This window comes from Aulonocara sp. 'chitande type north' Nkhata Bay, linkage group LG17 (assembly GCF_057382095.1).
Source record: "Aulonocara sp. 'chitande type north' Nkhata Bay isolate Kocher_YH1m ecotype deep benthic linkage group LG17, A_spYH_male_GT1.1, whole genome shotgun sequence".
NCBI lineage: Eukaryota > Metazoa > Chordata > Actinopteri > Cichliformes > Cichlidae > Aulonocara > Aulonocara sp. 'chitande type north' Nkhata Bay.
In genome coordinates, this window is record NC_141360.1 from 40,611,104 (window position 1) to 40,633,396 (window position 22,293).

Below are 22,293 nucleotides of genomic sequence, written 5' to 3' on the forward strand. Positions count from 1 at the left end.
AGACAGAGTAGATTAAAACATACACTTTGCATTCGGTGAAACAGTACGAGCGGATTTCAGCTCAAACCAATGAAGACATATCGCACATGTGGTTTCGCACAGAGTGAGCCACGATGTTGCAAAATGGAATGATAGCGTTCCTCCTTCAAGTCTTTGTTTATCTTGTGCAAATCTCCCACTTTACCTCTACCAAAGCACTCCACCACTCTTGACAGATGGTAAGCCGCGCTCCATCATCTTTTCGTTTATTCTACATCTCACAGATGTAGAAAATCTTTGGGCCAAGCACATCAAGCATTTTTCCAATTTTCTGTCCGGCATGTTCTTATGCCCATCTTAATCTTGTCCTTTCATATATTGCTTTTCCTCTCTGACTCTGTTGACAGTGAGAAGGCTGTTTTGTGGGTTTCGTTTAATGAAGCTGTCAGTCGAGGACCTGCAGTTTGCCCATTTCTTTAACTAGAGACTCTGATACTTGTCTTCTTGGCCAGATGTCCACTACAGCCTCCTACTTCACTTTCTCGAAAGCCAGCACAAAGATTTTCATCTCAACTCAAACAAATTTGAAATTCTAATCTAAAGATTAATAAGGTTTTTGCATTAGAGCTCACTCTGTACAGTGGAACACAGGAGACACAGCTGCAGAAAATTAGACAGACATAGTTTAAAACAAAAAACTAATTACTGATTACATCCCATTTACAATGCTTCTAATTTTAAAGTCACGTAAATTAAGAAACTTTTCTTCCAAGAATGAGAACATTTCTAAGTGACCCTGAGGTTTTGAGTGCTAATGAATGATGCACTGAATGATAAAGATGAAGAGTCCTATTTGCGATCAGATGACCAATGGACAAATCACATTATAGTCTAGGATCCAGAGCTACACGTAAGCACAATGTAAGCATACATAGGCAACAGAAAAGCCAAGAAAAACACTGTCATCACCACACACACACATTCAAAACTTGTTCTTTTATCCAGCGGGACAAATAACAGTTTAAAATAACATTTTCATTTTAAAAGCCGCCAAGAGACATTTTATAGGTATACACATGTTATTTATGTATACAGCCAGTGGACCAGGCTCAGCCAGAGAAAGAAACTTTCACACACCCATGAGGAGCACAGCAAGAGGAGAAATGTGCTTAAAAACAAAAAACGGGCTGCCATGCTAGAGAGCGTTTAAATACACAAAGGTGGATCTGTTACCAATTTGGTTGTGTACTTCCTAGTTTGTTAACTGAAGACCAAAGCTGAAGCTCTTCGGACTAAATTTCATTATTATAAACATAAACTGTCACCTGAACAGGACCTGACGAATAACTAGTATTTGTAAACGACAAAACTAAGCCGTGGTCAAACAGGGGACACGGTCGCGTTACCAGTCTGGTATTCTGGATGTGCGAGTCATTTAAAATGTAATCTTCTTCCTACTTTATTGTAAGACTCCACAGGTCTTCAGCCGTCAAGTCAAGCGGTGTACATAATGTCAGAGCACAGTACAAGTAAGTACAGTACTGTGTACCTGCTGAGGGACCTGTTGAGCCCTGGGTACTGAAAGCTGCTGTACTTGTCCTCCCTTCTGAGCTGAGCCTGTGGCTTGAACCAGCACTCTCTGTGTGAATACGAGACATAACTGAATTACATAGATGGGCATTTAAAATTCATACAAACGCATTATTCTAAACATGCAACAGTCAACACAATAACAAACATCTTCATCTATAAATGTCAGGTTTACATCTCTTTTTAATACAGGTTTTGAATATAAAGTAGCAACGATAGCAATAGACAGACATAAAAACAACACGACAGAAATTTCGACTGTCATTTGCACTTGCGCTGATAATTCTCATTTATCTGCAGCCTCGAAACATTAGCAAATTTGATGTACTGGTCTGGCAAGACAGAGAGAACTCATGGCAGAAGCTAATAATGTAAATTGATACGAGAGGCATCTGTTGGCAGAGTGGACGGTAGCGGCTTTATTTGCTGACAAGTTACAAATTGGAACCACAATTTAAAAATACATTCTTATTTATTGCCGGTGCTGCTGGACAGGGCAGGGTTTAACCTGCTGTGTTAGGGTGGGCTTTTAGAAATAATACGTGGGCAAAGCAGGACGTCGCTGTAGTCTCAGTCAAGAGACAAACCGTGCCAGTCCTCATCAGATTTTTGTCATACAATTCCTGATGAAATGAGCTTAAAGCACTTAAGTTAAAATAGCATTTAGAGCACTAAACTCCTCCTTTCTGTGCACCAGTTAGAGCAAGTTATTTGTCCGAGTGTGTGATTTTTCATGGGCAGTGTAACCGTGTGCGCGAGCAGACAGGTCTGCCTGCTGCAGCTCTCTGCGCTGCACACCCAATCAGAAGTTATAAAAGGGATCTTCTATGCTATATTTCCATTGGCATTCCATGTAACGTTAGCTCCTGGCTTGGCCTGGTTTCCAAAATAACTTCTCCCTTATACTTAACATTTGGAAAGAGATGGCACGGAACAGTTAAGTCATGACAGACTTTGTCCTATCATCACAGTAGCAGCAGGGTAGATATATTATCCTACCTGCTGAGAGGCTGGGACAGGCTGTACCACCGGAGCCTGGGCTGATGATGACGTCCGCAGCGCTGCCACGCTGGTCGTGGTTTCTGACCCTCCCTCGGAGTTCTGCATGCTGGGAAGCATTAAGGAGAATCAGAAAAGACATCACCAGAAGTCATTTTCTACCAGACTGAAGAAATACCCTTCCAGGTAAAATTTAAAAAAAGAACTTTGAAAGAATATAATATGAGCACCTTAGTAAATAAACACTCTTACATCCCATCCCTACTCTTGTGGAGCCACCCGGGGGGGGGGGGGTTTCTAGCTTTACCAAATCAAGCTGAGTCACTACAGCACTCAGAACCCTAGAGGCTGCCCACCTTTAGTTTTAATCAAAGACAAGATCAATAGGCCAACAGTATTACTGACACACATCGTCCTGCTGACAGAGGAGACCCAGGAGGAAAAATTACAGTAGAGGAGTTGAAGTTACCAACAGGACTGAAGTGCTTCGTGGGGACCAAACCCATTGCCACTACTCTGCTTTCGACTGGGTGACAATGTGCACAGCATAGCAAAGGGGAGCTAAAAATGGAGTGACACAAAGGCTCTCTTTAAAAAAAAAAAAAAAGGACAGAGCAAGAGCGGGAGCAACAAGGCAGGGACAAGAGAAGAATGGGAGGGGGGGGTAAAAAAAAGCCCCAAAAGAGAAAAATGATGGGGGGAAAAGATGAAAATAGCAGTGGGGTTCGAGCCCCTGCCAGGGTCCTGATGATATCCAGTGTTTGTTTCAAGCAAGAGCTGATCTCTGAGGGCTCCAATAATCCAGCTGATATGAGGAAATTCCTCAATGCTTTGTAAACGTTTGTCGGTTGCTATGGTGAGGAATCTGTGCCCCCCCTCAGCTCCCTCCCCACAAACTCACCCTGACTCCCACCCCCACGCCTTCATGTTCACTCCTCTATTTTAGCCCCCTTATAAAGCTTCTGCACAGGAACTTTCGAGTACAACCACAAAGAGAGTAGGGGGAGGATGATTTGAATAAAGGAGAGGGAGATACGGGGGGGCTGAACTGAAGAGCAGGCTTTAATTTAAAGGCAGAAAATGTGGGGTAGCAGGAAAAGTCAGTAGGGGAACAAGTAGGTAGTGTTCAGATAGAGTGTTATAGCCAAGGGCCGCAAGACACAACCTGCTCTAGACATGCTGCGATTAGTCATAACACACAGCGTGCGCAACAACGTTATTTTAATTCACTTGAAGAGACCTGACAAAAACCACTCTGTCTGCAGTAATCTGCACACTGAGTCATTAGTGCAGCCACACACGTGTCTTGGCTTTCTCAACGCTTAACTTTCAGGTAAGTCAAAAGACTTCGACTAGTAACTAAGGGGTTGTAAGTGTGCCTTAGAGATTAAACACAAACTTCAAAACCAAACTTGAACTTTTCTGTGGACGTGCCAAAGAAAAAAAACATTTGGAAAAACTAGCAACGCGAGAGCAAAAACCTGGATCAGTGACACTGTTGATGGCAACGAGGAACAAATACATTTAACTAAAAAAAACATGAATATCACAGATACACAATCTCCACCACGCAAAGCCGTGACATTAAAAACACAGACCATAAGGATAAATGCTTCACTACAAAATGATAACTAGAAACAGTAAATCTCCAGCAGACCAGCTAAGGACTGTATCGCACAACGCCTGGCACTGTCCCTCATAAGTACTTGATCAAATGTTAATTACAGCATTTAGAGCTTACGGTTCTTTCACTCTGTAAGCTATTTTAATGCACTTTTAAAAACCATGAAGGAAACATAACTAACTAACACAAAAACCCCAGAAAACAAACACAAAAATCCATCATAAACAAAAATAGACTTTTTAACTGTTACTTCTCAGGTTTTGGACACCGAATGTAACTTGGCAACATGTAGAGTTTGGGGGATAGAATACCTTTATGATAACAGATATGGGTGTGCCACTAGTGACAACTTCCATGTGTGCCAGAGGCAAAGACAGTGTTCTGCTTACATGACTAACAGACTAAGCGTAGGAGGCCTATGTTGAAATTCCTGATGTGTGTCAATCACAACTGAAACACCAACCTAATCCTAAGTGTTGTATGAGTCTTTCTTTTGGGGGCATGCTTCTGACTCAGACAGAGACATTGTCCTTTAAAATATTTGAAACATGTAAAAGGACCAAATGTGAACAAATGACAAGAATCTATTATTAAAGAGCACCAACGGGAAGCAAGACAAACCTCAGGAGCTTCTTTATGCCATTAATGAGTGGACGGCACAGCAAGGTGGTGAGCAAAACAAGAAAAGGATCATTGACCTGCGTGTTTTTGTCTATGAAGGTGCTGACTTAAATTAGATCAGGTAAACTGCGCTCAAATATTTTTTTTAAAAATTAAAAAGAAAAAAAAAATCACTGAGTTGGTGGGAAAGGAGAAAGTCTGTGGCTCAGAGGAGTCTGTTTAGCGTTCGAAGAAGGTTAAAAGCCACACAAAATCCCCACCAGCAGCTCTGAAAGGCACAAAGGTAGAGCCCAGCAGGAGGGCCAGCTCGCTGCTGCAAACCCACTACTTATGATGGGCTACGGTCAGATCTTTATGCCTCCTACTCAGAGACAACTTCACACAAAAAGTCTGTTTTCATGTCAGGTCTGCAAGCCTGGTTTATTTCAAGCAAAGCCCAGATAAGCACTTTACAACATTACACAAAGAATCCCTGCTTTCAGGAGATACCAGAGTTTTAAAAGCTATACAGAAATAACAAAAGTCACATGTTAGGAACCCTGGAGGCCTCCCAAACTGTCATTAATAATCAGGCCTATATTGCCAACAAAATTTAAACATCTGTCAGTGACAGATCTAACTTACACAGGGCTCAATCAGAGAAAAACACATACAGATGTTCAATTAAAAGCAGGAGCCCGCAGTCTTGGCTCATGTTTGCACTGGCCCACATTGTTTGCAGAGCAACAACGGTTGCTAGTGGCAACACCGTCCACTCCCGTTTCCAGGAGCCTGTTGCTACGCAACCAACAGAATACTTCCCAAACCAAACAATGCCATCCCCCACCTGATCCTTCTATCTCACGCTAAGTAGAAACTTACAACAATAAATAGTGTGTATGCTATTAATTTCAGACGGCAGGGGACATGGAGGCAGAGTTATTTCTGTGCTGCAGTCATAGAAAAATGTACAGACTTTATGCTGGTTAGGATTAGGTTGACTGCGACATGACAAAGTGCTGTTTTCTGAAAACACTCGGTGGTCAAAAGGAGGAGGGCATGTTTAGGCCGTCGAGGAGACAGGAGTCCATTCGTCACGGTTAGCTTTACACTCATGCCACCCAAAAACAACACATCCAAACCACGCTCAGTCTTTGTCCAGGCAGATGACAGTAAACAGCTTGAACCGAGCAAAACTTTTTCCAACTCGGTGGAAGAGAAAATACAGCATAAGTAACACTTGTTGTGTTTGAAACGGAGGATATTTGTACAACCCTGCATTACCTCTCTACATCTCTCCAGAATGAGCAACAGGTCTCTCTCAGGGCTTTTAACATACACTCCCCCAATTTGGGGACTCATTTAGTCAGCGACATCATTTCAAGCAAATTCATTACAATCTGTGGCTTTGAAAAAGAAAGCATTGAGCTTTTCTTTGATTTCATTAAAAGAACTTATAAGATCACACAGGCACACGCGCTCGCACAAAGAGCGAATTAAGATATGATAAGAGATTTCCACAACAGAGGCTGTTCTTCAAGCCTGTCTCATTAATTCATGGCTAATCCAATCAAAGCAGCTCTTGGGGTCTGCAGATGGCAGAGTTTAGGGAGAGCTGGGAGGGGGCGGGTGGGCGAAAGAGAACGAGAGACCGAGTGAGAGAGGGAAGGAAAAGAAAAAAGGAGGCACCGGCCACTATCTCTGATGCAAGCACACTCCTCCCCTCCCTAGCTCGCACCTCCCCGCCTCTGGTCATCAGTGCAACCTGTCCACTCCGTCACCATGTGTGCTGCAGGCATGACAGCCACAGAGAGAAAGATCAAACTGTTGCCATGGAGACTGTGTGTGTTCGCCTATGCATTACACTCACAACTTCCTCCCCGACGCCATACCTCTTCTAACCCTTTCCAGATTTCCATGCCCCCGCCCGAGCCTTTTATCCTTGCCATTTAACATCTGAAGATTAAGGCTGAGGATCTGAAAATGGCACATTTTCAACAAAAGTTCAACTGAAAGAAAGCAACACAAGACAGGGAAGCGGAGCGAGACAGTCACAACTGGGAAATGTAATCAGAGTACCCTCTCGTGTGTGGGCGCCTCTTTCCTTCGAGAGAATTTAGCTAATGTGTTTCAAGGCTGCCACACCGATAACACAAAGAAGGGAAGTTTACTCGAGTCACCTGGCTGCTTAAGAGCAAAGGAGGCTAATGACTACAGAGTAGAATCTTCAATAATACCAGTTTCACTCATGTAACAGCAAGACTTAAATCACATCCTCCTGTCAGGCCTGCAAAATGCTTTCATTTTGTCAAATTATAGAAAACATGAGAAGCTACAGCTGTATTTTAGAAGCTTTTTTATTATAATGCCATTTTGTCATTGAGATGCAATATTAAAAATCTATAGATACACTACAAAAATCGATTCATGTTTTCAGTTCTGGTTTTTTAAGGAGGAACTGGAAAAAGGTGACATATCCTAATGCTTAAGTTGGTCGTGGATTTTCACCTTCTCTGTAGCTACACTAAAATACACAAATCTGGTTTTAGGTATTCTGTTATAACAGGTGTGTTTCAAACCCGTGCACTTCCTTTTTTTCCTTCAGGGAAGCACATTCTCTGAAGATTACCTCAGGTGCTGGCAGCAAGCTTTCTCAATCTTGACCGATGAACCTGAGATAAGCCTCATGTTTCACTTGAGCAGTCTACCTTCTTGGCAAGCGTTTGCGCCATAGAGATCTGACACCAAGAATCATCGTACTGTATGTACGCGGGGCACTACTTGATACGAAATAATGAGTCATCAGTTAATGCTTTAAATCTGAGACAGATCCAAGTGTCTGTTGTTTATGTAGTGAATACTACACCAGGCTGAGTGCTTGCCATCAAAACACAGATTTAAGTGTTTAACGCATCCTTTGCCTTCTACACATCTACACATGACTAACACATGGCAAACAAACAAGAACAATTTCAGTGCACTTTGGCCCTCGATTCTCCAGGTCGTGACCTGTCTCGCCAGTCTTCCAAACGGCTCCAGAATGCCCCAGGTTTAATCTGGGCAGAGATCGGCAGATTGAGGTGGTCATTTCATTCACTATATTTTCTATACTCACCATTCAGTGACTCTTAGTGTCCTACGAATAGGGTCATTGTTATCCTGGTGGAGAACACTCCCCCACAGGACAAAAATGTTTCATCACAGGATAAAGGTGATCACTCAGAACAGCTTTGTATTGACTCACAGTGACTCAGAGGTGGAGTGAAACCAACCTGTGCCGGGTTACTTCCACACACAACAACAAAATAAAGCCACCGAAGCCCCTCACGCTAAGGGTTTTTCCTTTCATTTGTCAGCTCTTTGGTATAAGTACTATACATACAGCATATGTAGACAGGTGTACTTTGCATGCAACAGTTTGTGCCAGACTACTGGTTACAGATAATAATCAGTTTTGTAACAGTACAGTTGCCACATACCAATATAATTAAATGATTTCAATGTAAATTAATTTAAACTGCTTGTCCATCAACACTGGACAACTTACTTAAATTGTATGGTAAACACAGAACAAACAGTCAAACTAACACACTGCTAGGCCTGCTGCCCTACCTTACAATCTGCAGCGCTCTTCTGTCAGAAAACACGATACCACCAGCACTGAAAAATCCAAGACTAACATTTGCTCTCCATTTAAGATAAAGAGTAGAAAAGGGTATTCTAAGATAAATAATGAGATCTCACTGTAAAAAAAAACATCTACCACTTAACAGAATCAAGAATGCTTCCACCAATGAATGCTCTGCAATCGTTGCCCATTAAATCTTATCATGTAAATGCTTCTAAAAAGCATTTCTGCCTAAAAATACTGTTTGAAGGCCTCTCAATCAAAAAGACTACCGTTAGTCTTGGTTCTGGTTGTTACTTTGTAGCAGGTTTGCACTAACAGAACATGTTCTCTTTTATTCAAATAAATATCCCTTAACAAATTAGCACTAAAAAAACCAAAAAAAAACCAAAAAAAAAAACAGGAAAAGTGGGGAGTGAATTGGGGGGGGGGGGGGGGGGGGTGTCTGCTACTATTCTGACTCAAAGGAAGGGGGGGGGCAGTCTTTGTAATGCAAATGTGACTGCCTTGTCTGCTGTTTGCGGCAGGAAATTTAATTACCAGTGTTGTAGCTACGATACAAACAGGTGGAATGCTAAGAATGCCGCTGATGAGACACACACACACACACACACACACACAGAAAAACATTTCATTTCACAACGAGTTTCAACTTGTTGTCACCACACGAGGGCCAATCAGTGGCAGCATTTTTCAGTGTGGGATTTGTTTCTTCGTATCCTAGCAGCACAAGTCTCCACTGATTTCCAACATCTTTACAGCTGGAAGACTTGATGCAAGTCAAGAGGATACTTAAAACAATTTTCCCTATCAACAAATCTTATAAAACAGTAATGGCAGCACATCAGTTAAAATGAAAAGCCCTTAACAAATAAATGAATTATGGCGCTTCTGAAATTAAAACATTTCATGTGTACAAATGGCACTATTAATTTCCACTTAACAAGCCCCGCGAGGCATTTGTTTCTTAGTTCTTCTGCTTCGCTCTGTGATATCCTGACATGCTTTTGACTGCAGTTATGGGACAAGCCATTAAAAGTGGTGTTAAAAACAGGGGGGAAAAAAATCAGACAGTGATAGGTTTCGAAAGCCAAACAGTTCACTTATCACACTGGGAGGTAAATGTAAGTCTGCAGGAATACGATCAACTGTAAACAGCACCAGCAAAACTCACAGTAGTGGTCGGGTCAGTGTCTGTATCTGAAGCTAGCTATTGGATTGAGAACTCCTCCCTGGGGCAGCATTGGGGCCTCATTAAGATGGGCTAAATACAGCATGAGCAAGCACATGCACACACCACATACACAGGGAGAGAAAGAACATGTGACTTAAAGCTGTGTCAGGTCACCCCCCTGCTCAAGAGACCACTGCAGCTGTCCTATTGATAGCTGAACTGTACTACAAACACTCAAAATGGCACACAGGCAACAGTGGACACTGCAAAAAAATAAATAAATCATACACGCAAGTCCGGACATGGCTTAAATTAAGGCTATGAGAGACGAAGGAAAGCCTAAAAAAGAAACATTAATATCTCTAAATCACACCCCAATGTAACACTTACGGTTAGCGATCTCAGGGTGAAGGCAATGTCAATAAAGCCAAGTGTGGTCACTGAAATTCAGGATAAAGACAGATGGCAAAGTAAACTACATCAGAAATTAAAGCAACATGCTAATTAATAATTTCCACACTTTACAAGCTGTGCAGTAAACAATTCCCAAATAGCTCTCTAACCCCCAGCTGCTCTCCACTTTAATTCTCTTTGCTGACCTGCCTCTGTAGGCTGAAGCTATGCACTCCTACCACAAAGAGGGGGATGAAAATAACCCGATTAAAAACACTGACTTTTAAAAGAATAACACTTCACCCCCCTCCCCCGGCATGCTCCAACCCCTTTCTTTCCACGACTTGGGTGTATTTGTATATCAAGTTGCCATGTAAACATAACAGTGTCATGCTCAATTGGGGGGGACACGCACGGTTTCAGCGCAGTCATTTATTTATTTTCATTGTAGTTGTGGGAAGTTGTCTGACCAATCAAACATAAGCTTCCCTCTCTGACACACAGTCCGAAACAAGTTCATGCACACGTGGTTCATGAACATTATATTTTAACATACCTCTTTTTGACCTAAAGAAACAAGATATTGGTTAGTCACTCAATCATTCAGCTCAACTTTCCAAAATGAATTCTTCATCCAAGGATTTTGTGTGTGTGTTGCCAAGTTTATGGATCATTGCAAAGAGGGCATCAATTAGTGAAATTTTCATGGTGCAAAGATGCTTCCTGATGCTTCAATAGCAAACACTACAAATGACCGAGCACCTGACAACTGTCTCGGAAAAGACAGTTCGTTAGAATTAATGTACCTCGTGGGACAGGAAGAAACACAATCCCAAAAGCGGGGGGACGTCTTTGGTGTGCAAAGACCTGGAAAACCAGTTACAGACACAGTCTAAAACTACTGAAAATCTCTTGCTTCCTTTGTTTCCTTTAAATGCTACAGCACAGATTGATATGCACCTTCAGCTCTGCAGAGGGATCAAACAGCAACCCTAGTGAGACCTTCTGCTTGAACAAAGAGGCAGTGGCACTAGGAACACCTTGGCCAGTAGCACACAATTTGCTTCTGAATCTGATCAGTAAATAAGGCATTGTCAAAACGGGGGGGGTGTACTCCAAATTTAAGAGTGGGGAATAGGTCGACTACCGGTACATAAATCTAGTCATTATAAAATGCATAGCGGTATATCGCATGCACTGCTTTAAAAGCACGCAGAAAACAGCAAATTCAACGCTTAGTTTCTCATCCAAGACAGCTACATAAAAGAACCATCATAGCACCACCTAGCTGTAATATACCCCCTTATTCAAGCCATTTCTCAAACATCACAACTTTTTCTACTGAAGTTATATTTTGGTATCAGAGGTCACAGAGTTTGATTCATGACGTGATTTAGTAGTGGGAAAAACCAGGGGAAGCGTCAGAATTTGGTGTAGTAACCCCGCCGGCAGAAGTTGATCAGTGGTTAAATGTTCGATATTTTTCATTGCTTTTAAGAGAAAACTTGCGAGTGAAAAGTGCTACGAAAGAGCTGCCAAGCTCCCGGAAGAAATAAAAGTTGTCACGGTGAGAAGATGCACGCAGCGGACGTTGGTTACGGTTAGAGCAACATAACATAACTGCCGCTCGTGCTAAAGGCTAGCTAGCTAGCCTTTCCACCTGCTTGAATCCGATTCTGGGAACGACGAAGTTTGCCCGTGCTGTGGCGAACAACACACAGCCGCCGTCAACAACGCCACACGAACTAACGAGAGAACTTGCACTCATGGCTGCTGGTCGTCCAAATTAGCATTAGCTGTAGCTTTGAGCGGTAGCTTCACCATCCATCCCGCTGATACTGAGCTGGAAGTGCGTTCAAACCTCGCAGCACACGGTACAACGTAGCAACAAGTGTAAAGTGATGCTGAATCGATTTGGAGTTGAAGTAACGATGACACGGAGTATAATGTTAAAGGCAGAGTGTAAAACAAATTAAGTAGGATAAAAGGAACGGATCCCGGGCTAAAGGCTGTCGCCTGCAACTGGTAAATGTCAGTCAAATGAAGAGTGGAAAACCGTTCTCAACTTGGGGCGGATACCACAAAAGAAGGGAAAGTTGTGTTGTAAATAATCCAGACCCCTGCTAACACGTTCGACCTCGAACTTAGGATTCATTTAGTTTCTAAATTCTACAAACGTATAGTCACCTTTGCCTTGAGAAAAGTTGTGCCCTCTCTCTTTCCACTCTCTCCCTCTCGCTCGGTGACTTCCAGATGCTGCAGCCGCTGTTGCTGAGTGTTGCGCCCGTTGGTAAGTAACTGTCTCCACGGCTACAGTCACTATAGCGCGACGGGGTCTCGAGGCAACTGTTGCTACCCTCAAAAGCCTACGTCAGGGCCCTCACTATCCAAGGGAGGGGCCAAAGAGACGTGTTCCGCCCAGTTAAATAAAGCTGTAAATTCATATTGAACCACTGGGAGGTGGTCTTGGCTCAGGAGGTGGACAAGTATGGAAGACCGAAGATGCCGTGGTATAAAATAAGGGTGAAAAAGGAGTCAATAAATTAATTACAAAAATGAAATAAAAATACATTAAATGCTTCAAAATGTAATTAATTTAATTTTCTGCTTATATTCCCAAACTATTTTTTTGCTATACTTTTTAACCTTTTATAAGATTTGTAATTTTAAAAAAGAGTTTCTGAAAATAACAGGATCAAACAGAAGTGTTACGAAGTGGGAACCTTTCCACACTGTTACACTGACTGTGTTTCAGCTCATTCAGGGCTGTTGTAATGGTGACGCTGGAGTAGAGTGAAGGTGGATGAAATGAAATACCTGGGGTCAACCATCCAAAAACAACGGACAGAGAATACAGGCTGGGTGGAGTGGGTGGAGATGAGTGTCAGGGGTGATTCGTAACAGAAGAATAGAAGAAAGAGTGAAATGGCAGGTTTACAACAGGGGTCGGCAACCCTGGGGACGGGTTAACTGATGGCACGACCATAGCTGGATTGGCCATCGGGCATACCGGATGGTGATTTTTCGTTTTTATGGGCTGATGATTTATTTATTTATTTATTTATTTGTAACGGTATAAACACTGAAAGGTGGTGGATTGGCCAGATGCTGGTCGATGTGTAAAAATAAGTCAGTTGTTTGGTGGTGGCTAGGGCTGGGCTATATCATACCATTCACGGTAATACCGGTGTAATGTTGGGCAATGATAAGAAAATGAAATATCGCGATAGAATATGGGTAAAACGCGCATGCGCGGTGTCTTTGTTTACATACACATGGCTGTGACGGAGAATGAGAAAGGCGAAAGCGGATCGTTGAATGAAACCATGAACCAGAACTGGTTTGTAAAAATGCTGCAGCTTCACTGGTGTGGAACTGGTTTAGCTTTCATCCGTCAGATACACAACAAAGCACTATTTTTGGTAGCGCATGCTAGCGGGCCGTCGTTATTACCGTGTTGTTTGGAAAATACGGCGCACTTAAAATCAAACCTTTGATTTTTCTGAAAATCGACAGAGCCCCTTATAATCCCGTGTGCCTTATGTATGAACTCTGGTTGTGTTTACTGACCTCGAAATGATTTTATGTGCACGGCGCTCAAAAATCTGTTAAATGTTTCAGTACGACTTTGCTTAGCTACGAAGCCGCACCGCTTGATGGATTGTCGGAGCATTACGGCTATCGTCGGCGGAGCCTCGCGGAGTGATACTGTGCTTCAACATAATGTTACCATACTGTGTGTGTATAACCTCTTTAAGTTTTGTGGATATTATACATGGTTATGCTGAGGATATGTCGGCCAGTTTCCACTGGAAATGCCTTTTGGTTAAACTGTCAGCGAGGAATTTGCATTTGCACTGTTAAATTTTTTTATATAACTTAAAAAGCTGCTTGTGTAAGTGAAAATACATTGATGGGGTTTTTTTTGCACTAATAAAGTTGAGGAGTTGTAAAGTATTTTGTCTAGTGTCAATTATATCGTCAGTTATATCTTATCGCAAATTTTCAAATGTATATCGTGATAAATATTTTTGGTCATATTGCCCTGCTCTAGTGGTGGCTATGGCGGAGCTTCCACAGAGGCAACAGGTGGATGAGGGGAAAGTGGAGGCAGGAGAGACCCGAGGCGGCCGCCGGTCCAAGTATCAGGTGAACTGAACTTCAGGTAAGAAGTTATGACCTGGGCCCTGTTTCAGGAAGCCGGTTTAGTGGAAAAACTGAGTAAGTATACCCTGAGTTAACGAAAACTCTGGGTTTTCGGTTTCACAAAGCGAGTTCAGCTGAAGCCTGAGTGAGTCACTATGACGACACACGCCGTGAAGCTAACCTGCCCCCTAGCAGGTTTACTACAACTAACCCTGACTGTCTCCGCCCCTTTGTCGGAAACCTGACAGTAGGAAGTGTCGGACATGGCGTGTCCCTTCCTTGAAGAGCCAGTAGATCTTGAAGCCCAAATTCTCCGCAGAGCTCTCCGCCGGGAGAGAGTGATTAGAGCGCGTTTGGACATTTTATCATTTCCTGATGATTTTCTGTGTGAACGTTACCGTTTTTCAGCACAATCTATAATTTATTTGAATAACATCCTCAGGCCATATATTACGCATGTGACACATCGCGGACATGCTCTCAGTTCTGTGCATATTATTTGTATTGCACTTCGGTTTCTTGCAAACGGGAGCTTTCTGTATAATATTGGTGACGCTGAGCACGTTTCCAAGGCTACCGTCTGTCGGGCAGTCAGGAATGTTACAGTTGCACTGAAACGTCTCCTGTACTCGTTTGTGGTGTTCCCCGGTCACAGACCCACAAGATTTATCAAAGAGGGATGCCACAAAATTGCAGGTATCAGGATGACCAAAACTTAATTTATGATGTGGTGATACTTGGACTACTACTTAAATTTTACATTTATTTTCAGGATTCCCAGGCGTGTATAGATGGCACTCACATTCCAGTCATTGCTCCTTCAGTAAATGAAGGAGACTATGTGAACAGGAAGTCTTTCCACAGCATTAATGTACAGGTACATAGTTCCCTGTAGCATTTCAAACTAACAAATTATTTTATCATAGTAATGGATGCTAATTTGTGTTCTCTGCACTGTGAAGATCATATATGATGCTGCCAACATTATCACAAATGTGGAAGCCAAGTGGCCAGGCTCTGTCCATGACTCACAAATATTCCGTGAATGTACACTGAGCACAAAATTTGGACATGGTGAGTTGAGAATACTTTAAAATATATAAAGACCAATTGCTTCAGGGACATTTGAACTGAAGTGTATCCTTCTGTCTTAGGAGAGTTCACTGGCTACTTGCTTGGTGATAGGGGGTATCCATGTTTACCCTATTTGCTTACCCCTTACCCTGACCCTGAACCGGGCCCACAGCAGCGATATAATCTGGCTAATTGCAGGACAAGAGCCAGAATTGAAATGACTATCGGAATGCTTAAGGCCCGGTTCCAGTGCCTGCAAAGACTCAGGGTCACCCCAGAAAGGGCATGTGACATTATTGTGGCATGTGTGATTCTTCACAACATTGCCACAATTAGAGGAGAACACTGTCCTTCTGAACCAAACATCAGCAGTGATCCAAACCATGAACATCCTGACCCTCCCACGGACATACAAGATGGAAGAGCAGTCAGAGACACCATATGTCACAATCATTTCTTTTGACCCATCACCTCAACATGTTGAAAGAAGAATAAACAGATTTTTTGTTCAACTGGCTTTATTGGTCGCCTGTATTTCCTGTACACAAAGTATTAAAAGATGTACACCTCATAAAGTGTCTCTGTTGCTTCCTCCTCTGTAACAGCTGTCAATGTTTCTTCATTATTTTCCTGTAGTAAAGAAATAAACAACATTGCTGTTCTACTGTAAACTCATATAATCTGTGGAGTATTACTCACAACTGCATGTTGGTCTGGCTCAACAGGAGGCTGCACCAGATGCAGTACACCACCACCATCAACTGATAGAATATGAGGTTTATACAGGTCACTTATAACTTACAGGGGACCAAATGGCAATTAACAAACATACCAATCACCTTACACTTCATTGTCATTATGCTCTCAAAGACAACCAAGCCTGAGGGAAGGCAAAATCAGTAGGAAAATAACTTCACTACAAAATAATCCATTATGGTAAAGAGTTTATCAAATGAATGAGTAGCACTGCGAAGGTGACTGTGAAGAAAGGATGTATGCACATCATGTATTATTTTGGATTTACCCCTTATGTAGGCACTTGTGTCTTGCGGGGTTATTGACTCAGAGGATGTCCCCGCAGAGATGCCTTCGGCCACAGGGCGCCCACTGTTTTGGCTGAGGGCCAACTGCTCAGCCTCTGTGAGTGGTGGTGGTGGAGGACCCCCACCTGTTTTTCAGGCCTCCGCTTTTTTTCTGTTGGCTATAACGGGCCACATTTGAGCATACAGAGTAAGCAAATATGTACTTGTAATGTGCTCAGATAATTTCAATAAGTGCTTACAGAAAGAAAATTAATGTAGCCTCTAACTGCAATTGATTTACATGGGACAAACAGACCAAGCACTATGGCTCATAATACAATTACACCTCACCTGTTTGGACTATATTTTTATATTTCATTTTTACTTGCTGCCAGGAACGTTTGGGGCCTGTTGGGTTGCACCTGCGCTCACATCACATCACAAAATAAAATGTATAAAATAACAAATAGAATAACATATGATAAAATAACGTGTTAAATGGGTGGAAATCCCTAGATCAATGTTTAAATTAACACTCACGCATTGACTCTGTCGGCTATGTTTTGCCATGCATGCTCTCTTTCTTTCGCAGCTGTGGCTGTGTTACTTTTTTCCGCGGAATTTGCGTGTTATCGGCATATGCTGCCATCAGAATTTCGGCCTCAAGCGCTGTAAGATACATTGATCACGCCTTCTTTCCCTCCGTCTCCATGGTGACTCGCTTAATCTGTGCTCCGCTTATCAGGGCTTTATGTATCCTCGTCCGCGCGCTTCACTTGGGGTTAAAGCAACTCCGCGTTGACTGAACTAATTGTTATCAGCCTTTCTGAAACCGAATATTCCGAGTTGGACAGTTCGGGATTACTCAACCCTGCGTATCGTTTTTCACTCTGAGTTTTCTAAACCGGCTTCCTGAAACAGGGCCCAGCTGATCGTCTCTCTTGTTTGTTTATCGCCCACTTTGCCAGCGGATGTCGCACTAAACAACAGCAGCACGTTTAAGCTTGATCAGCTGTTGTTAGAATTTATTTAATATTAATTTCTAGTATCAGCTGATGTTTGCTGGAGCCACAGCTGTAAAGCTGCTGGTCATGATGTCGGTTTGTATATGTGGTGAGAGGGAAACATGAAGATGAAACCAGGAGATGTCCTTACTGGATCATCAGAGCTGAACAGGTGATGGAGAAACAGGTTTACCTTTTAGGTGACATGAATGAGTTAAAGTTATGAACTGTTTCTGAGAGACAAATAACACCAGGATCCTTTTCTAAGTAGCTGACAGCTGGTAACTGTGCAGGGGCGGGTCTAGCAAAGTTTTGCCAGGGGGCAGGTAGGGCATTAACAGGGAGAGGGGGGCACAAAGAAATACTTTTCTTTCTTATTCTCATTTAAAATGTCTCGTTTTTATTAAATAATTATCTGAATTTTACAACCAAAGTTTTTACCTGATGTAAAATGTATAGAAATCATACATATACCAACAAGACTGTACATCACTGTCACAGCAGCGTCTGTTTTCATTCAAAGGCTTTATGGCTTTAATACCTGGGGGGCCGGTCTCTAGTCAAAATGCCCGGGCAGATGTTTTGTCCCAGTCCAGCCCTGGGCACGACACACAGTGAGTTAATCTGAGAAGGTGCATTAAAAAATAAATGGCCGGGCCAGCGGTGCACATCGCAGATTAGCTCACATAGACACATTAGTTGTGCCGCTTCTTAATGACGGCATCTTAGCTAACAACCCCAACTACCAGACTCAACTTGTAATTGGCTAAAAATCACTTCGCCTACCGGTGAGAGGGACGTTGCTAGCTGGCAGTTTTTTCAAGCGATGTTGAAATTTCCACATTCCAACACTTCAAATGCTTCAGCAGCTGTCGGCTCAGCGCAGCATCAGCACCGCTGAAACACACGGATACATCCGTAGACTCGAGGCAGAATTCACAATGTGTTTTCAGGACTTTCAGGCGTTTGGACCAATGTTTTCTTTTCTGATCAAACCAGAAGCTTTAATAAGCAGCTGGTTGTCTCACATTAACTGGCTGAGTTAATGCCAGTTAATGCGACATCGAAACGCAGCTGATTGAACTGAACAGCTCGACTCTGTGGGGTCAAAGTTTGCAGAACTACGAGCGCAGCTGGACTCCACAGCTGTGCGTGTTCATGGAGCTGCATGTTCACCTGCTGGACGTCACTACCTGACAGGTTTAACTGTCTTCAGAACATTGCAGAGGCCTTATTGACAGTGTTTGGCTCCACATGTCTGTGTGAGCAGGTTTTCTCTCACATGAGTCCTGAGGCAGCCTCTGAATGCTGGACACTCGGAGACCTGTGTCTCTGAGTGGGAGACCAGAGATCACAGTAACATGTGTGTCTCTGTATTAACAAACATGCCATGTTGGCCCAGTTTATTTTTCTTATCATTGTTGTGAGGAGGCCATAAATAGCATTGGCATTTTCTGTTGTTCAGTTCATTTGCTGTTATGGATAAAAAGTCTTTTTTTGTTTCAAAATAGCTGATAACTATTTGCTGACAGCTGCCAACATCTGCAAACAAATATGATTCTATGTAGTGTGTAACTGTTGATATACAGCCTTATTACATTTATTGCTAATGCAATCATATGGCACACTGACCTCTGAGGAAACTTTAGATGCACTCATCATCAGAAAGGTTGCCGACCCCTGAAATAGACTGTGTTTGTGATTTGAAGGAGCTATACACTGTGTATGACAAATACCATAATCATGGCCTTATAAACCCGTTTAAATAGGCTGTTCCCTATAAGCACAAATCAAAATCAGAACTGAACTTTCTGATATTGCACCTTACCGTTTCAAACAACTCTATATTTTAGCACTAAGTTGCAAATTGTTACATTTAAAAAATTGGTTAGTCACCCTTTTTCTACTTTTATTTATTTCTGCTGCACATAAACTGTCAGGGTCCTGGGACTGGGCGACCCAGGATCCCTGAGCAGTCATGTATTATATTATTATTATTATTATTGTTGTGTATTTTGGTGTTGCTCCCCCTTCCCTGTGCTTGTGTATATGTGTGTGTGGGTGGCTGAGCACTTGTTTATAGGTGGCGTCAGGCCTGGAGGGTGTGGCCCTGCAAGGGGACTGGCCACACCCGAAGCCACACACCTGCTGCTGATCAGGCCTCGTCGGGGGAGCTACTTAAGAGAGTCTTGGAGCTCCCACCGACGCGGGATCATTGCATGAGACTCCACGTTAGTCACCCTGTCTAAGTTTAGTCAGAAAGTGTATGCCTGCCATTTCTGAGTGTCCTGACAGCTGCGCTATTGTTTCCCGCAGGAAGAGCGTGGAAGGCACGGAGAGCAGCGAGCACCGGGGGGTGCTGACACGGGAGCAGAGAGCACACGGACTATTCACGGGAGACACGACACGGGAGTCTGGGAGAACACGGGGATTTATTGTTACGTTGTTTTCACTCTGTAAATAAACACTGTTTGTACATAGAGCACCGCGCCTGGGTCCTCCTTCCCCACTCCTTCCACGGTGTGCCATGCCATACCGTGACATAAACAGATCTTTGCATTTGTTTCTGCACTTGTACACATTTTATTCTGTTATACACATGAATTTACAGACCCTTTATTAGGTACACCTGTAATCAGACAATGATATGTTAGCAACTCAATTAATTTAGGTATGTACAAACAATCAGTACAAACCTGCTGAAGTTCAACAACAACTTCTGGATGGTAGTGTCAGAATAAACAACATGAAACCATGGATCCATACTGGCTTATATCAGTGGTAATAGAGTGGGGGATATGTTCTTGGCACACCTTGGACCCCAGCTGAGCATGATTTAAATGTCACAACCTTTCTGACCACAGTGTACACATCTTCCGATGGCGGCTTCCAGCAGGGTAACATTTAATGTAATCTGAAACTGGTGTCTTGAAGAGGAAACTGAGTTCACTGTGTTCAGATGATCTCCACAGTCACCAGATCTCAATCCAATAGAGGGTCTTTGAAATGTGTTAGAGCGGGAGATTCACATCATGGATGTGCAGCCAACATGTCTGCAGCAGCTGTGTGATGCTATCATGTCAAACATGAGATTTGGGGCCAAAAACTATGAGAAATGTTTCCAGGACCTTGTTGAATGTATCCCATGGAGAATTAAGGAAAAAAAGGCATCCACTCAGTGCTAGTAAGGTGTCCCTAATAAAGTGTCCAGTGATGTATAAAATATCTGTATACTGAAAATAAAAATGTCATTTTTTTCTCCTTGCAGCAGTGCAGTCACAGTCACTTCCATGCACTTTGCCATTTGCGGCACATGATGGCAGCATATGTCTATATTGTGATACGGCGCGGGCAGACATTTTAGCACATATTGAAGAACAGAGCACAAATGTGTTACTGAGAAACTGTGTAGAGTTTAAATGTTAGTATTTGAATTAATCTTCACTCAGCATCAGTCATGTACAAAACACTCTGATGTCACCATGAGGCCTTTGGTGGAGTTGGACCTGATTCAGTGGGACAGAAGTGGACTGGATGTCTGAGTATTAAAGTATAGTTTTATTTATTATTATTATTTTATGAGCTAAAATTATGCTATGACTTGAAAATGGAAGGAACGATTGATATTTAAATGAATTTATTTTAATTAAACTTTTTAAATTAAAGGCCCCAGTCCGCGAGATCTTCAACGCACACCTCCGGCAGAGCTTCAACAGCATTCCGAGGGAGACTGGGGACATTGAGTCCGAATGGACCATGTTCAGCGTCTCCATTGCCGAAGCTGCTGCATTGAGCTGCGGCCGCAAGGTGGTCGGTGCCTGCCGTGGTGGTAATCCCCGAACCAAATGGTGGACACCAGAGGTGAAGGGAGCCACCAGGCTGAAGAAGGAGGCCTATCGGGCTTGGTTAGCCTGTGGGACTCCGGAGGCAGCCGACAGGTATCGACAGGCCAAGCGGAATGCGGCTCGGGCAGTGGCTGAAGCAAAAACTCGGGTGTGGGAGGAGTTCGGAGAGGCCATGGAAAAAGACTTTCGGACTGCCTCGAAGAGATTCTGGCAAACCGTCAGGCGTCTCAGGAGGGGAAAGCGGTGCTCTACCTGCACTGTGTATAGTGCTGGCGGAGCGCTGTTGACGTCGACTGAGAAAATTGTCGGGCGGTGGAAGGAATACTTCGAGGACCTCCTTAATCCCACTGACACGTCTTCCGGGGAGGAAGCAGAGTCTGGGGATGAGGGGTGTGACCCACCAATTTCCGGGGGCGAGGTCACTGAGGCAGTTAAACAACTCCTTGGTGGCAGAGCCCCTGGTGTCGATGAGGTCCGCCCCGAGTTCCTGAAGGCTCTGGACGTTGTAGGGCTGTCTTGGTTGACACGTCTCTGCAATGTTGCGTGGAGATCAGGGGCAGTACCTGTGGACTGGCAGACCGGGGTGGTGGTCCCCATCTTCAAGAAGGGGGACCGGAGGGTGTGTTCCAACTACAGGGGGATCACACTCCTCAGCCTCCCCGGGAAAGTCTATGCCAGGGTGCTGGAGAGGAGGGTTCGTCCGCTAGTCGAACCTCGGATACAGGAGGAACAATGCGGTTTTCGCCCTGGTCGCGGAACACTGGACCAGCTCTTTGTCCTCTCGAGGATACTTGAGGGTGCATGGGAGTTTGCCCAACCAGTCTACATGTGTTTTGTGGACCTGGAGAAGGCATTCGACCGTGTCCCTCGGGGCGTCCTGTGGGAGGTGTTGCGCGAGTATGGGGTGTCTGGCCCATTGCTACGGGCCATTCAATCCCTATACAACCGTTGCAAGAGCTTGGTTCGCATTGCCGGCAATAAGTCGGACTCGTTCCCGGTGGGTGATGGGCTCCGCCAGGGCTGCCCTTTGTCTCCGGTTCTGTTCATAATTTTTATGGACAGGATTTCTAGGCGCAGCCAAGTGGCGGAGGGCTTTCGCTTTGGTGGCCTCAGAATCTCATCTCTGATTTTTGCGGATGATGTGGTTCTGTTGGCTTCATCGGGTGAGGGCCTCCAGCTCGCACTGGAGCGGTTCGCAGCCGAGTGTAACGCAGC

General features: G+C 43.6%; 1 protein-coding gene and 1 long non-coding RNA gene across 8 annotated transcripts in view; one reads left to right on the forward strand and one right to left on the reverse strand.

The window, feature by feature from the left end:
* rfx2 (regulatory factor X, 2 (influences HLA class II expression)) overlaps nucleotides 1–12,355 on the reverse strand; it is a 56,096-nt gene extending 43,741 nt beyond the window's left edge. For 2 of the 7 annotated variants that reach the window (XM_086269360.1, XM_086269361.1), the window contains exons 1-3: nucleotides 12,175–12,354; nucleotides 2,569–2,677; nucleotides 1,529–1,618 (exon numbers count right to left, since the gene is read on the reverse strand). In XM_086269360.1, the coding sequence (XP_086125486.1) occupies nucleotides 1,529–1,618; nucleotides 2,569–2,676 (198 nt within the window). In that variant the 5' untranslated portion in view covers nucleotide 2,677; nucleotides 12,175–12,354. Of the gene's footprint in view, nucleotides 1–1,528; nucleotides 1,619–2,568; nucleotides 2,678–9,594; nucleotides 9,685–9,984; nucleotides 10,035–12,174 lie in introns of all 7 variants that reach the window. The other 5 variants (XM_086269358.1, XM_086269359.1, XM_086269363.1 and 2 more) reach the window with 5 other exon arrangements.
* On the forward strand, nucleotides 3,707–15,424 carry LOC147310627 (uncharacterized). Its single transcript, XR_015125739.1, has 3 exons — nucleotides 3,707–3,901; nucleotides 14,042–15,010; nucleotides 15,096–15,424. It is a non-coding gene; the product is annotated as an uncharacterized LOC147310627 (long non-coding RNA).
* The last annotated feature ends 6,869 nt before the right edge of the window (nucleotides 15,425–22,293 follow it).